We start from the raw sequence: 15,738 nt of genomic DNA, 5'->3' as shown, positions 1-15,738 counted from the left end.
CCTTTATCATCTTTGTGGCCCTCCCTGGACTCTTTCAAGGAGATCCCTGTCTTTTTTGTACCAGGGAGTATAGTGTTTCACTCAGGGCAAATGGTGAATTTATAAATTTCCTTTTGATTCTATGTGAGAAGATACATCTTCCCTAATTTACTACTCTCCAGTTACAATAAAATACTGATGATTTGCTAGATACATGCAGAATAAAGAGGAAAATATCAATCATGTCAGGTTCTAATTTTGAAGAAGAAAAACCCTTTGTGGCCAAAGACAACTAATTCACTTCTAAGGTAATTTTTCTTCTTTTACTCTGTAAAATATTTTATTCCTACAAGCATGATTATGGAAGTTTTGAGATTTTCTTCTTTATAAAATAAAATTACTTGTTAAAAGTTCTAGGAATATATTGAGCCTGTCATATTTTCAACAGCAGCTTAGCATATATATAGGCTTTGGAGAAGGCTGGAAAAACGTGGCAAGACACTTGGAATCATGTTTCCACCCTGTGCTAATATTTCTTAGTCATGGGTTTGTTTTCCACTCACGTTCTAGAGCATTTGCAAAAGCCAATACAAAAAAATGTTATCAAAAAAATTTTAACAAGTGCAGTTAATATTATGGGAATTTTCTTATCTATTAAGCGAATTTAGTGTGGCTAAGAAGAGAGACTAGATGTGATTCAGTGTCAGCCCATAGTCAATTTTAACATATATGAAACACTCAATAATTTAAATGTAATCAATTACAGCAGTGCATCTCACAGACTTTCACTTTGGAAGTGGTTATGTTACTTCTAAGTACTTTACCTTCCTTCAAAAACATGATTCAGAATTCTGCAGGCACTTTCAGCCACTTCAGGAGATTGTGGGTGTTTCCTCATTATATCCAAAACATTCATGTGGATTCCTTTAGCCAAAAGTGTCCTCCTAATATTTACTACAATACAAAATAGTAAGCCTCACATAAGCAAGTCTCTCACTCTCTCTGTCTCTGTTGACAATAGAACTGCTAACCTTCTCATTTTGATTTTTTTTCCTCAAAATTGGACATGTTACAGAACTGTCTGAATGGGAAATGATTCAAGCTGAAGCCAGATTCACTTTACATATCTTAATCAAAAGCATTAAAATCCCTGAAGTGACTAATAAGTTTAAATACATCTGCTATTTTTACTTGCAGAAAAATAACCTGAAAGAAGGAGAATATATTGTTTTACTTTTATTTATATTTATTCTTAAACAATTTTTGAACTGTACTCTGTGATCCAGTGTGAAAGCTAGAAGTAAAACTTCCAAAAAAAAGCTTCTAACTTCCAAGATAAGACTTCAAAAATGAATTATTAACCCACTCTAATCACTTTGTTAACACGACTTAATATTCAAATACCCAAGCACACACTGTAGCTATAACTGTAGCCAATACGGATTGGAATATTTTAAACACTTTCTATTTTATCATGGCAATTACCACCAATTATTGATATTCCCACTTCTGTGCATCCACTTCAGATGATTAAATCATGTGATATTAAATTGTATCATAAGATTTTACTACGCTTCTTTATGCCTATCATTTCTGGTAAAAACACCTTAATTTGGGGTGGGGGGAAAGGAAGAAAAAAATAAAGACAAAATGAAAATTGACTCTGGATTTCCAATTGGAATCAGATAGGAACCAGAGGCCCACTTGTAAGTAACCCATTATGAAAGTACCTGATATAATATATAACAGTATGCATACATTTATGACATTTCTCACTATAGATACATATTTTTCTCATAAATAACAAAAACTTAATTAGTTACATTGTTACACTGTTACATTGGATGGCTCAGCAACCTAGTGATAAAACAATGCTTTCTCATCTAGAGAATGGAAATTAACTGTTAGTGTTTATCTTCCTATCTAGCCAGTGGTTTTCAATGTGAACCGTAACCACGTCAATGGCTTCTGGGAAAGGGATCTAACAAAAGAAGGCCAACTGTCAGTAGGCTTAAATACTCTACCCAGTGGTCCACATCGCCACTGAAAAATTTTGAGGGGGTCTGCAAATTGAAAAAAGTTAGGAAACCAAGTTAGGGGACATAATCAGGACTGAAACAATCTTGAAAATTCTTATGCCTATGCTCAGCTTTCTACACGACTTGATTCACTGAAGTCAACAGGACTGCTCAAATCCCCTGTATTAAGCAAGAAAATAGTATCTGTCAGTTACCGTGTGAGTTTCAACAAAAACTGCTCTTGATGAAATTCAAACACGACACATACTTGAGCAAGCATAAAAAGTGTCAGACTCTTCATCTTTTGCTCCAAAAAATAGCAGTTGCAACACATTACCTGGCAAAGATCTCTTTACTTCCACACAGATTAACAGCAACTTTTTCAAAGCAAGAAATAAATTTCGTGCTGAACACAACACAAAGTTACACAAAAACACAGAATAATATTCTAATCAAATTGAATATTGTATTCAAACAGTAGCACACGTTAAACATTCTTAAATACTATAGCAATAATTTTCTGCGGAATCAGAAGGCGAAGATAGTTAAATTCCCTTACCATTCTGTTGTGACAAAATTGCCAAGGTACCAGCTGCTGCCTGAAACACTTCTTTTGAAGAGGAGTGCATCAGCATGGACAGCATCACTGCTCTATCTACGGGGAACCTTTCACAGAGAAATAAATCACTACACATTGACCGTATTACAGCAGTTACTTCCCATCAGTTCAGTTTCCTGAAAATGCACTAAGCAGCAAAATCAAGTTTTTAGATTGTTTTCTAATGCTTTTCCATAGCAACAGCTTTGCAAACTGTGTGTATTAGCCTACTCTGTATCACTGAATTCACTTGGCATCATGACTTCCAAGCCATTTTTAGGTGCAGAAATGATTGAAAAACAGGCTTATCAAATTTCGAGTGATTAATATTAGAAGAAACTCTGATAAAAAGTTTAAGTTAAATGAAAGTCTGTCTTATGCATGCCTAGATTCTCCTTGATGAGCAGCACTCCCCCTACCATGCCCTTTCACCAAACTTGAGGGAGAACACCCGCTGCTTTTCCATACTCATATCCTAATCGTCTCTATTTTTCCACTCCCACATCTTTAATACAATAAATACATTTTCCATGTTGAATGCCATGCATTTCGTCATGTATTACAAAACAAGAAATAAAAATAAAAATAAAAATAATTTGAAACATAAGACCCCTAAAGTGGTGTAATAGTAGGCCACATTTTTTTTGTTAAGAAAATACAGTTAAAGGTATTAACACTGACTGATTATCTCCATCTCCTATCTTCTCGTGAAGATTGCGTTGATACAGAAACAGATTTTTCAAAGCCCAGCATGCAGCCTCCTAAACAAAACAAGAAGAGACAGTTGGATAAAGGAAATAAACATTTTAAGAATAACAAAATGACATACAGAAAACTCCAAATAGGTGGAGTGTTTTTCAGTCTATGCCTCTAGTAAAGGGGTTGAAACTAGATGATCTAAATGTCCCTTCCAACCCAAACCATTCTATGATCCTATGAAAAGATGTAAGTTGCCTTATGTAGAAATACAACAAAGTACATACTGGATAGGCCCAAGTTAAAGCATGTGCCACACTCTGATATCTGATTTATTTATTTACTTATTTATTTATTTATGAGCAACATTAAGTCTTCTGTTGATGGGTCTGCATTATAGAGAAGAGCTGAGCAGAAAAACAAGCTTTTGCATTCCAGGTGCATTTTTGCATTCCAAGGTTCCAGGTGGTAATTCTCAGCCATCTAACTACAATTGATCCAAAGGAGCAACTGAAACTGGGTGAGGTGAACAAAGGTAAGAATGGCAAAAACAGGAAGATTTTTTCCTGTAAGCTGATCCAGTCTTTGAGACCTTGTTTGTTTGAAAATATATGGGAGATAACTTTGTCACTAAATATTTTATTTAATGAGTAATGCCATCATTCCCACATCCTTATCATTCAGAAATTCTCACCAGTACATCCATGTTTTTCCTGTGCAGTTCTAGTGCTCTGTAACATGCTTCCAACCAGCATAATTTTTCTTCCTCCTCTTCTTCTTTTCTTTCCTCTAAGTCTCGGTTTAAGAATATTGTTTCAGCTTGAAATACAAAATACTTGCAATCAGTTCATAATGTAAAGATAAAACACATCTTAACCTTCCTGTAGTCACTGAGCTACTCACAATGTCTATGTGGGAAAGTCAATTGGAGGATTAGTGTTTCTGGGGAAGGAGAAGTCTTTTGACATAAGCTCTGTGACAGAATTGAAAAATTTCTTTAGGGTTATAAGGGAAATCAAAAATTTCCTTACGTAGTACTTTAGTGCATCTGTAATTAGATAATTACATATCAGTCAAGGCTGAGGTTCTGAAAAGACCTGCACATACATGCTAAGTTATGTATTTACACACAGAACACCACACACGTAAAATTTAACTGTGATTCAACTGCACATAACCACTTAGAGCCATTTAAAAATGCAAACTGCAGTTCCTGAAAGAAATATTCGGTCCCAGAAAGTGTCATAAAATGTAAAATATATCATTTTATACCTGTGATTTTCAGCATTTAAGAAAAAATGTACCAGTGCAGACTACATTATTTGAAGCTTACTGGAGTGTGTGATGATTTCTAACATTTACTTTTTAGAGGATTGCTACACAGCATTTCTAGTGACTTCTGTATTTCTCAAAGACTAAGAGGATCAGCTTTTTGCCACTAGCTGACTAACTTGTTTAAAAATAGCAACTGGGGCGTACTCAAGGAAAAGGTTAAACATTTTAATTGATTTCAAAACTCAAGCCCAAGCTCTGATTTAGTGCTACAGTCAACTAAAACAATGAGTACTGCTGTGCATGGCAAACACGGCATCAAATTAGCACTGTAGTCTCCAGAAAATTTTTTATGAAGTAGGAATTATCCAACATTTGCCTATGAACAAGTAGGTTGCTCTCTCAGGATCTGTCAGCATGACTTCCAGCTCTGAACATTTGGCAATATGGCATGAATGCAAGAATGTCATACTATCATATTAACAAAACAAACCTTAATTAAGCATGCAGAAAATCAAAGCTATCTTATTTAAGGCTTTCACATTAAAGAAATGGAATTAAGAACTACAGGAAATTCAATATTAAATATTAAAACTTGATCTGCCAATTTCCTAATTAAGTAATATATTTATGTATCTAGAAATGAATTTACTCACTGAGAAGAGCTAAACAACTGAGAGCTGCAGCCTGTAACTTAGCATTTTCAGAATACATTTTCACAGCCTTCACAATGACTTCTGGAACCTTATGTAACACAAGGATGTTGTAAAAGTTTCCTGAAAATAGATTAAGATATTGTGAACATATACACATACCTACTTTTACACACATTTATCTTAAATTTCTCAACACATAATGCAAAAACTATGTGAATCAAACATTAGATGTATTTTTAGGGGTATTCACATAACATAATTTTATATGAGGAATGAAAAGGAGAATGAAAAAAAAACAACTGGGATCTAAGTTCTTTATGATGTTTTTGTTTTCATTTGGCGTTTTTTTTTTAAATAAAAAGACTGAGGTTTAATGCAAAATGAAATACATGCTGTCAGCAAAATAAGAAGAATACAGTCTGTGTATCATTTACGGACTTCCTGCCAGGAAACAAAAGCAATCCTGGTCTTGAATCCCTGCAATGATTTGATTTATACTGCCAAGAGAGCATTTTAACCCTGTTTTGCCTTCTGATTTTGTCCTCATTAAATAGATCAAATTTACCCTTTGTAAATCCAGAACACATACATTCTGGAACAGTAGAAAGAACTAACTTTTAATGACTATTGTATTTAAAGCACAGCTTTTATCACAAGCTGCACAGTACATACTGTATGTTGAATATAAGGAATTCCACAAATTGAATCAAGAAAAAGAAAATAACTTCTCAATTTACTGTGAAAACAAGTATCATGCAGAATACTTAATTCAAAACTCACTTGGAAAAATACAGTTACATAACTATGATTCCTATCTTGATACTTAATTTTGTTTAGGTTTCAGTCTGTAAACAATGAGATTCACACTTGCAGCACAAAAGGTAAAATTCAAACCTGTATCAATGTTTCTCAACTGCTTGAGAAATATAGGTATTTGAGTTTCAAAAATTGAATTACATGCACAAGAAAAGCTAACCCCACTTCTTTACCAGTCTCATGTGCATGACAGGAAGGACAACCTAGCAACTTCACACTAGTTTCCCTCACTGCCTGGTGCTGTGGACACCTCTTCCCATATCCCTCCCAAAGTGGCAGCTTATCAAGAGGAGAGACATCTGTTAAGCTGAAAGAAGAAGTAACAGATCTCGTGGCTGTTTAACTGCCACTATTACTTGTTGGTCAGTAGATACTTGTGACAAATGCACATTCCAGCCTGACAGAGGCCATGAAATCAGTTGGTTACACACGGGGCAGGATCATAGCACGTCAGCAGAGTTGCTGTGTCCCCACAGATGCTCTGTTACCATTCAGTTGGCCTTGCCCAGGAAGCTGCTCAAGGGTAACATCACGTCTAGCCAAAGAGCTGCAAAAACCACCTGAGAAGCCACCACACTTTCTTTAAATGTTTATTTGGCTTTCTGGAAGGGAAGTGGAAGTTGCTCTGGGTTGCACTCAAGTTTGATCTGCATTCTCTACAATATCTGCATGAAGGAGAGGAAACAGATGGTGACAGAATGAGATTGATTTGATTAACAGGATTTGTGCAGCAATACCAGCACCTGCAGCAGCTTCAGGCCACCACCTGCAAGAAGTGGGAAGTAGCTCATGAGAAAGACCTTGGCTAAGTGATGAGGAACTTGCCATCACTCAGAGGTGTGGGCTACTCACAGTGTTTTCTAACACAGTAGAGGGAAAAATGTATTTATTTTCATTTGAACTTCTATTACATAACCTTTAGCAACTGTTCAGATCATCTTACTACAGAGGCAAGAGATAGCACAGAGCTGATAAGGAGTACATTAAATCCCTTTTAGACATTTGCTATTATTCTGCTTGATGTGACACTAGCCCTTGTCAGCCAAGATGAACAATGTACCAAAGCCAAGGGAAGTCTAGTCATTTGCTTCTCTCATGGCTGCAGGCAGAGGGCCATGAGGCAGGCACCAGAGCTGAGCAGGAATGAATGCAGCACAAGCCTTTGAACATAGAAGGAAAAAAACAGCCTTGGGGAACGCTTCTCATATCATTCCAAGTTCTCACACATTCAGCACTACCACTTCAAAAAGGCATTTGGAAGGATTTTTCTTCCATTCTGTAATAACGTTATAAAGAATGGAAGATCTATTGGTCTCCTAACTCTTCTTTTCACTCTAGGCTTTTTTGGCAGCTTCCCTCTTTGTTACTAACATTTATCTCCAAAAGATGCCATACTGTTACCATGTTACCTCAACACCTTTATGTTGTTAAAAATTCAGAGCTATATATACCCTGAACAGTATATACCCCTGGAACAGTAGCTCTAGTTGGCTTTAACACTAGACGTCAGTAACTCCAACTCTTACAGTTAGAATAAGCTGACTAAAAAAAATGTTGTGAACTTACCCAATGTAAGCTTATGCAACAAACAGCAGCACACTTCCTGAACAGTTTCACTATTGGGGAAATTTTTCATCATTTCTACTATAACATTGTAGCAGCGAACATTTCCAGACATGAGCACTTCAACATTGCTGGCTAAAGAAACAGAAACAAAAATTACCTCTTAAGAAGAAAAAACGCAGTAACTGGGCTGTAATAGAGGCTTCAATTACATTGATTTATTTAGAAAATGGGTTCTGTGTTTCAATTTTTGCTTGCAATTTGAGAAGAGGGGTGGTGGTTTTTTTTCTTAGTCCTGCTGTAGAAAGCATTAATGACTACCAACATTTGGAAACAATTATGATCAGAGTCTGTATTAACCTTCATGGATTTGTTCCATTCCACACCATGCCACCTAACAGGAATCTCCTCAAAACTATTTGTATGTAAAATTTTTCTTAAAGATGAAGAGACTTAAAAATATTAGTTCAGTGTTACATTTTACAGTATTTTGAGAAATATTCCTGGGGTATACAGCTGGGAAACAATTTAGATTTCTCTTTTCTAATAGATGTCATTTCTTTTAACCGTCTTCCTCTTTCGCTTTCCTTCATTTTTAGAGTGAAAGTCACCAAGTTAAAATTCGGTTCCAACCAGCTCTACTGTATGACTATTACATATTGAGGGCATAGAAATGTTCATCTAATGTTCCTTTAATATTTTGAAAGCCAGTTCAAATTCTGTATTTCACAGAATCAAATAATGGTTGTGGTAGAAAGGGACCTCTGAGGTCATCTGGAACAATACCTCTGGATCTCAGGATCACCCTGAGCCAGAACCACGACCAAATGGCCTTTGAGTATCTGCAAGGACAGAGATGCCACAGTCTCACTGGGGAGTACATGCCAGGGCTCAGTCACTTCACCCTATTTACTGTTCATTATGCAGTCAGATAGAAGAACTAATGGCACAGTCAAACTATTCAGTAATATGACAGAATGTATCCTTTTCTACAGAGGACAGCAAGCTTGCATTTAGTGAGATCTGCTCTACAGAAGTCTATAAAATTTCTTAGTATTCTTTTCAACAGCTTGGCTTTCCTGTATACAATGATATCCTGCAAATCGAAAAAGGAAGTTCTGGTGAGAAGCATTTCTGAATCACTCAAGGAAGGTACTTTTCACAATGCTTTAAGATAACAGTGAAACCACTCATGTCACTCTTAACTGGAAAATGCCTTTTAAAGTTTTGCACACTTCACAGGAAGTCATCAATTCACAGGTGATAATACATTAGAATATTTGTAAGATTCTACAATTGTTGACTACAGAGAGAGCATAATTAAGCATATATTCTCGTCCTGCAAGATCAAAGCAGTGGTATGTATGCAGCGAGTCGCCATTTCCCAAGACCAGCTAGAGAAAAAGAGATGGAATGTGTCTCATCTAATCTTAACCATCAAAACTTGGACATCCAGGATCTCACAGAAACTCATGAGATCTGAGCAGGGAGCAACAGGTACCTCTGTTAGCCTGAGGTAACATTTCCCCTGGAGGTTCCTGTTTCTCCCCACTAAATGCCTGTTTCTCCCCATTAACTACAGGAGAAGCCTGGATACATGCCAATGACTAACATTCCAACAGACTTTGGTGGACAGTTGGCAGTAAAGCATTTGCTCATTCAGTCAAGACAACTGAAATTAGAAAGAGACTTTGTAATGCACTGGGATAAACTGCCACCCTTCCATTTCTTATGACATATGAGCTGGAACAAAGCCTATGTATGTACTGAATGATTTTCTCCAAGGTGAACACATTCTGGGATGTAATAGAGCAAGAGTATGAATGCTGGCCTAAATAGCCTTGCTTTGCACTTTCATGCACAAGCTATCTCTGTTTCTCTTTTCAGTCCTTCACATCAAATTTAGAGTGCTAACTCCAAAAAGAATACCTACCTTGAACCAAATCTTTGTCAAGGCCTCCTCTTGGAACTGTTACACTTTGCCTAAGAAATTATTTCTTTTTCAAGTACTTAAAATTTGGCACCCTCTTCCTCAGAAAAGGATAATAGCTTCTGGGTTAAGGTACAATTATTTCTGGCTCAAGGAATGTTTAATTTTTAAACACAAACTGGAAAAGCAAAAGGCGTGTGAAAGAGAAACTGAACAGCTTGGAGTCTGATAAAATGTGGGAAACTGCAGTCTACTTCATGTTTTATGGCATTTTCTGGGCCAGCATGTTTCCTATACAAATGGACAGATGTACAAAGCACCGTGAGACTCTATAACATGTGCAATGCTACCTATGTTCCTTGTTGCACACATCACTGAATGATAAGAGAGGAGTGCTTGAGCCCAGACACTTTTTCTCACCCCTGGCCTGCATTGGAGTGCATGGGAAACCTTCTCCCAGTGCAACAGCCTCTGCCAGCAATGTTCTTTACAGGCTACATAAACTCACTGGATATACATTTAGTCAGTAAATAGATCTTATCATTCAATCATTTCTAAAAGGCAAAGCATTTGAAATTTAACCTCTACAACCATGATAAGCATCTTAGTTACCACTTATTTTGAGCAGAAGAAAAATTCTTTATGGGAGATTTAATTATTATAAGAATGGCTGAAAAGGAAAAAGTCTCATTAAAAATTACAAGTCAGTACTTTCCCCAGAAAACAGAAAAGTGATTTGTCTGACAGCTCCCAACCAATTCTCACTGCAAACTGTACCCTCTGTCAAAACGTGTCATCATTTTTACAGCATTAACATCAGTTTTTCTCTAGAGAGACATGGGAGCTTTATTTTCTTCACAGTCACTGAAAGATTACCATGCACTGAGGCAAGCAGGTGTAAGCTATGGGAAGAATGATTTTCAATAATGCACTTACGTGGACCAGCTAAGGAATGTAATGAATAAAGTGCAGGAAGAATCACCTCTTCTTTCTCTGGAAATTCTTTAAATACCTCCAGTATGATCATATGATCTTTGCTTTCAACAAATTCAGTCAGCTGCTCTTCTGGAACTAAATTAAAAAGGAAAAGAAAGATAGTATGTTTTAAGGAGATAGTTCATATTCTGATACAAGATGAGAAAATATAATTGTTTTCATAAAGTTTCCTTATATTTATTTTCTATGGAACACATGTTCCATTTTCCTCAATAAAGATTCCTTGCACAAAAACTGAGCTGCTTTACTAGGAGCTTTTTCTAGACTACATTTTCTGTAACTGAGTTCTGACTTTCAAATGCTTTCCTGTGATCATTTTGCAAAAATACCTTTCAGACTTTTTCACAGAACAAAGTTCAGGTGCTCCTCACCAAGGCAACATGTAAGTGATGGAATACAGTGAAAATAGTCATGGAATGTCATTTCATATACTCTATGATTTTATTTCAATTATCGGCTTCTTTGACAATGGATTTCTTTCCATAAAGGCTACAACCATACCTTAATAATATCTTACCTTCACTGTAATAACAGCTTAAGGTTTTTCCATCAGTGCCTCCTACCATTTGTGCTGACATAGCTGCAGTTGTGCAGTGAATCAGTTTGTGCAGTGATCCAGGTGGAGATGTAGTAGTAGTGGTAGTAGTATTTCTCAATAGTTTTAAGCAAGAAACTCAATGCAAAGAAAAACTGCTTCAAAAAATAGCATTTTTGGCCATTACACATGAACAGTTCCTGAAAATTTTGTAAAGTTGAATGCATAGTGATTTAATCCCTCAGAAAAAAACGCAGTACAGATATGTATGTGCAGTATGTACAGATACATACTTGATGTTCAGTACTATCAGAATCAAAAGCAGAAGGCCGTAGTACTTTTTCTGATTGTTTTTAGTTCACACCTTCCCGGCAACCTAACATTTATCAGTCTTTAAATAAGCAACTTTGCTTGTTGAGATTTAAAATCAAACATCTCTACTCTTCATTCCAGTGTTCCTAACTCTGTATCCCATCAGTTAGAAATGCAGCAACATTTTTCATACTCATTTATCTATTTCAGAAATCTTGTGATACTGCCTAGAAAACCTGTTTTGAGATAACTCATTCAAAGAACACATTTGATACACAAAATCTGAAATGTAAGGACTCATTTTTTTGCAGTTAATTACCCCTCCCAACTTATACATTTTCTTAATTTAATAACCCACAAATACCTTTTTCAAAAAGCTTGTATAATGCTCTACATCCATGTTGTTGGATCTCTTCATTTTTAGGGAAGGTATGCATGGCATTAAATACCAAAGAAAACACATCCACTTCTTCCTCCAGGAGCAGGAAAGCAATTACATCTAAATAGAAGAAAAGATTATATGTTGTGCTTACATGTTCTCAACATGTTTACTGAAGCATTGTACTTAATCATTAAAACCCCAAAGTCTTTAATTATGTCCTTAAAATGTACTCTAGTGGCTCAAATCCAGGTTTCTATATAACAGAGGAGGCTGTTATTTCTTAAGGTCATATTTTAGAATATAACTGGTGTGTTTAAAACATTACTGGCAAAAAAGATAGTTTCCCCTCTACACTCTTGCTCCCACTTTGCACTGGCACTTGTCAGACCTCTCAATGAGCCAGTCCAACTGGCTAAACTGGTGGAAAATCAACCAATCCAAAAAGGCACTTCTTTCTACCTGAAGAATTTCATTGACAAGTAAATTGCTGCAATTAAGAGGGCTGGAATACATTTCCAGAGGAAAGCAAATAGGGTGAAGCACTGACCATTTGAATTTGAGAGTTGACCATTTGAATCATGAAATCCTACTTGCATTCTCTTGGCTGTTGTGGCTTATCACAACGAGCTAGAGTGCAGATCAAGTTTTTGGGCATAGAGACAAAAAGAGTACTAGTAGATTTTTCTGTCAAGGTGACATGGTACAATTTCAAATATCTTTCTGAAGTAAAATATTTGGAGTGAGAGTTTAAGTCTATAATTCAAAGGAAGAGGAAAGCAAATTCAAGAGGTAACGATCTTAAAAAATAGACAAATAAAGAGCATGCAGCATTTTCTGGATGTGCCTTTCTCAGTATGCTGCTTGTAGTAGAAACCTGGACAGCCGGATCTACCTCAAATAAAGACTATTCTGTAAGTAAGGTTGATTCTGATGTTTTCTAAAACCAATAGAGGCATTCCTATTTGAACAATAATTTAGTATTATATGCTACCATGAATAAAACTAGCAGAATATTGTCCCTTGCAGTCTCTCTTTAATTTCAGCAGTTTAGGACTGTGAAAAAAAGGTCTCAGTACCTGGCAAGATCAGGTCACTGGATAGCAGAGTAACAAATACAGCAGAGATGATTTACTCCTTTCAAATTTACAAACCAGCACTAAATGAATCAAGTCAGAATGTCACCAAGTTTATACTTTGCTAAGGAAGAATAAGCTCTTACTTATTTAACTTAATTATACAGCAAGTATTTGTGTCTATGCTAATAACAAGCTGGCAGAATTAATCAGCCATGTTCTTCACAGCCTTGCAATTTGGAGACTCCTTTCTACCTAGTTCAATAAAGGTGCAAAACATACTGTTATTACTTTGCATATCAGTACAAATGACTTTGGAAAGTAAAACAGACAAACCAGGGCAAAGCATACGGTCACACAACTTACACCACAGTTCTGTGTTTTAAAAGCTCACATAAAGTAGGAAAATAAACAGACAATACCTGACATCAGGAGTAGATTTAAAGTTTTTAGTCCTATTACTGAGAGATCTACATTTCCTTTGTGGACTGTGAGCATTTTAAGAATCTGCCTAAAAATAAAAAAAAAAAAAAAGGAAGAGTTACAGATAAGGAAATACTAACATACTTTTTAAAAATCAGTTACTTAAAAAAAGAACAAACAAAAACTGTTACAGAAATAAGTAGCAGTTTTTCAAGCAAGTTTTGTTCTTCAATTCATTTTGTCATTTTTTTTCAGTTTTATATTTTTTTTCAAGCTAGTAAAAGAATAACTTTGGTATTTCAACAGTTTCTATATTTCATTGAAATAGTGATGTGTGATTTATCACTTTAACTTTTAATCAAGTGTATATACATATATTAATTCTACAGAAGACAAGTTTTATCCAAAACAGAATTCTTCTACAGAAAGCAGGGCCATGGGGTGCAGCATACTGCAGATGATTTGTCAGTGTTCTGTTTGTTGCAAGAGTGAAGCTAAAGTGAATGACAAAGGACCTTCTGGGAGACAAAAAGCAATTTCCCAGCTAAAGAATTTGAACAGCACCTTCAAGAATTCTGTCCTACCTAGGGTTCTGTCCTAAAGCTCTTACGTGATGCTGGACAAACCACTACAAAGTGTTTCATAGGCTGGCAATTGTAAACTCTCTCCTTTCTAGGTGGGCCAACTTGAAACCCATGGATATTAACCTCTGAAATGATGCAAGTAGAGTCAAACAAAGTTGAATTCTTAAACACTAAGAGTCTAGCAATGGTAGTTACTCTGAAAAACCCAGACCATGCTATCAAATTGGGCACCTAAACATCAGTTGATGCTTATGACATCTCTTGGCAAGACAGTAACCTCAGATCTGTAATAACTCGTCTTTAAACAAGAACTGTAAAGCTCTAAACAATATTGATGAATGATAAGAAAAGCCAAAAGGAAACTAACAGGCCAGTTTTCAAGTAAGGTATCAAAAATAAGGCAGTGGGCCACACACTGCATAATGATGATGGCAGAAAACAAATGAGCATTCATTTTGCAATTAATGAAGCATATACCAAGACTGTATAATTAAAAACGAAATAAAAATGGTCAGGCCTTACAAAAAAACTCCATCAACTTCCATTTTTAATATTCATGACTTCGGAGAGCTTGACTCTGCAAACAATTATTTTCAAAGGTGTCTTTGTCTAGAGAGGGTCCAATAAATGGACTGTCTAGTTGTTTGCAATCTGTTAACATTCTTGACTTGTTTTCAAAAACAAAAATGCAGCACTGAAAGCTTCATCCAAATTTCATTCCCCAGCTTGTAGCAATGATATTGTGTGCCTTGTTGAAGCTAGAATGACTACATTTCCTCTCTATGTTTATTAATTTTTTAAATTTATTTGTTATTAAAAGTTTCATTTATTTTCTCGCCACACTGTGATGCTGCTAGCATAAATCTCTCCTCTTCTGGAGCACTACTGTTGTAGCTGTGATGATTAATACACAGAAGCACAGAAGAGGGTAAGTAAAAATAGTATGTGTGGACTGATCTTAAGAATGGCAAATAAAATCCTACTAAATGCACATGATCTACATTTTTATCTTTTTTTCCACTTCAAACTCAGAACAGATACCTCCCTGCACTTCTGTGTGCACACTTTGGATACTGGCACTTCAGTCCTGAGGCAAATTCTTGGCCAAGTGTACAGACCAGGCGGATGGACCAAATATGTGGGTGATGAATCAACAAAAACAAGGAGCTACCCCAACCAAGCTGGTAGAGTAACTAACACTCATAAACGTGGCTCTTTAAACTGCTGATTAAAATGTTGTAGTTGTAGGCATTCCTAAAACACTTTATTGTCTATTTGCAGGCGTGAGTGTACACGCATACCCATGTCGAAAATGTAGCACAAAGATTTCTTCACCTCCTTGCTCTGTAATCAGCTATGGACAATACACAGGGAGGGAATGCAGCCAGAACAGCTCTTCTGAACTGAACATAGAGATATTCCACACCATGTAATGCCATGTTCAGCAAGAAAACTGGGGGAAGTTTGGAAGTTTGCTGGGGGTTGCTGTTGCTTGGGGACTGGCTGGGCATTGGTGGGCTGGTGGCAAATTATTGCTTTTGTGCCATCTGCTTTGTTTTATTGATTTTTATTTTTTTACTTATTGGAATGTCTTTATCTCTATGATGAGTTTTCTCAGTTTGCCCCCCTGATTATCTTCCCAGTTTCCAGAGGGGAGTGAGCAGGTGGCTATGTTGTGCTTAACTCATAACAGGTGTGGATGGCTAACTCAATAGAGCAGACTATGGGAAATACCAGGCCAAAAATGAAGTAATTTTCTGGGGACCAAAGGATAAACAACAGTATCTTTAGCATTACTGTACCTCTCAGAATTAGTTAATTAACAAGCCTTCCAAAGAAGTCTTAACTTCCTGGTACAGCTTCACCTCAGTTATTTATTGTTCATGAAAAGCAACCAAAAAATCA

General features: G+C 36.2%; 1 protein-coding gene across 2 annotated transcripts in view; it reads right to left on the bottom strand.

Moving 5' to 3' along the window:
* LRRK2 (leucine rich repeat kinase 2) overlaps window positions 1–15,738 on the bottom strand; it is a 63,820-nt gene that overhangs the window by 42,283 nt on the left and 5,799 nt on the right. For both annotated transcript variants that reach the window (XM_065743588.1, XM_065743587.1), the window contains exons 4-12: window positions 13,249–13,337; window positions 11,736–11,870; window positions 10,465–10,599; window positions 7,602–7,733; window positions 5,220–5,339; window positions 3,986–4,110; window positions 3,277–3,356; window positions 2,557–2,663; window positions 804–933 (exon numbers count right to left, since the gene is read on the bottom strand). In XM_065743588.1, coding sequence (XP_065599660.1) covers window positions 804–933; window positions 2,557–2,663; window positions 3,277–3,356; window positions 3,986–4,110; window positions 5,220–5,339; window positions 7,602–7,733; window positions 10,465–10,599; window positions 11,736–11,870; window positions 13,249–13,337 — 1,053 coding nt within the window. The remainder of the gene's footprint in view (window positions 1–803; window positions 934–2,556; window positions 2,664–3,276; window positions 3,357–3,985; window positions 4,111–5,219; window positions 5,340–7,601; window positions 7,734–10,464; window positions 10,600–11,735; window positions 11,871–13,248; window positions 13,338–15,738) is intronic.

Source organism: Cyrtonyx montezumae, unplaced genomic scaffold (assembly GCF_038088225.1).
Source record: "Cyrtonyx montezumae isolate F1298 unplaced genomic scaffold, pur_monq_1.0 scaffold_3, whole genome shotgun sequence".
In the NCBI taxonomy this organism is placed as follows: domain Eukaryota; kingdom Metazoa; phylum Chordata; class Aves; order Galliformes; family Odontophoridae; genus Cyrtonyx; species Cyrtonyx montezumae.
The sequence above is the reverse complement of the archived record's forward strand: the minus strand, read 5'-3'. Positions and strand labels throughout refer to the sequence as shown.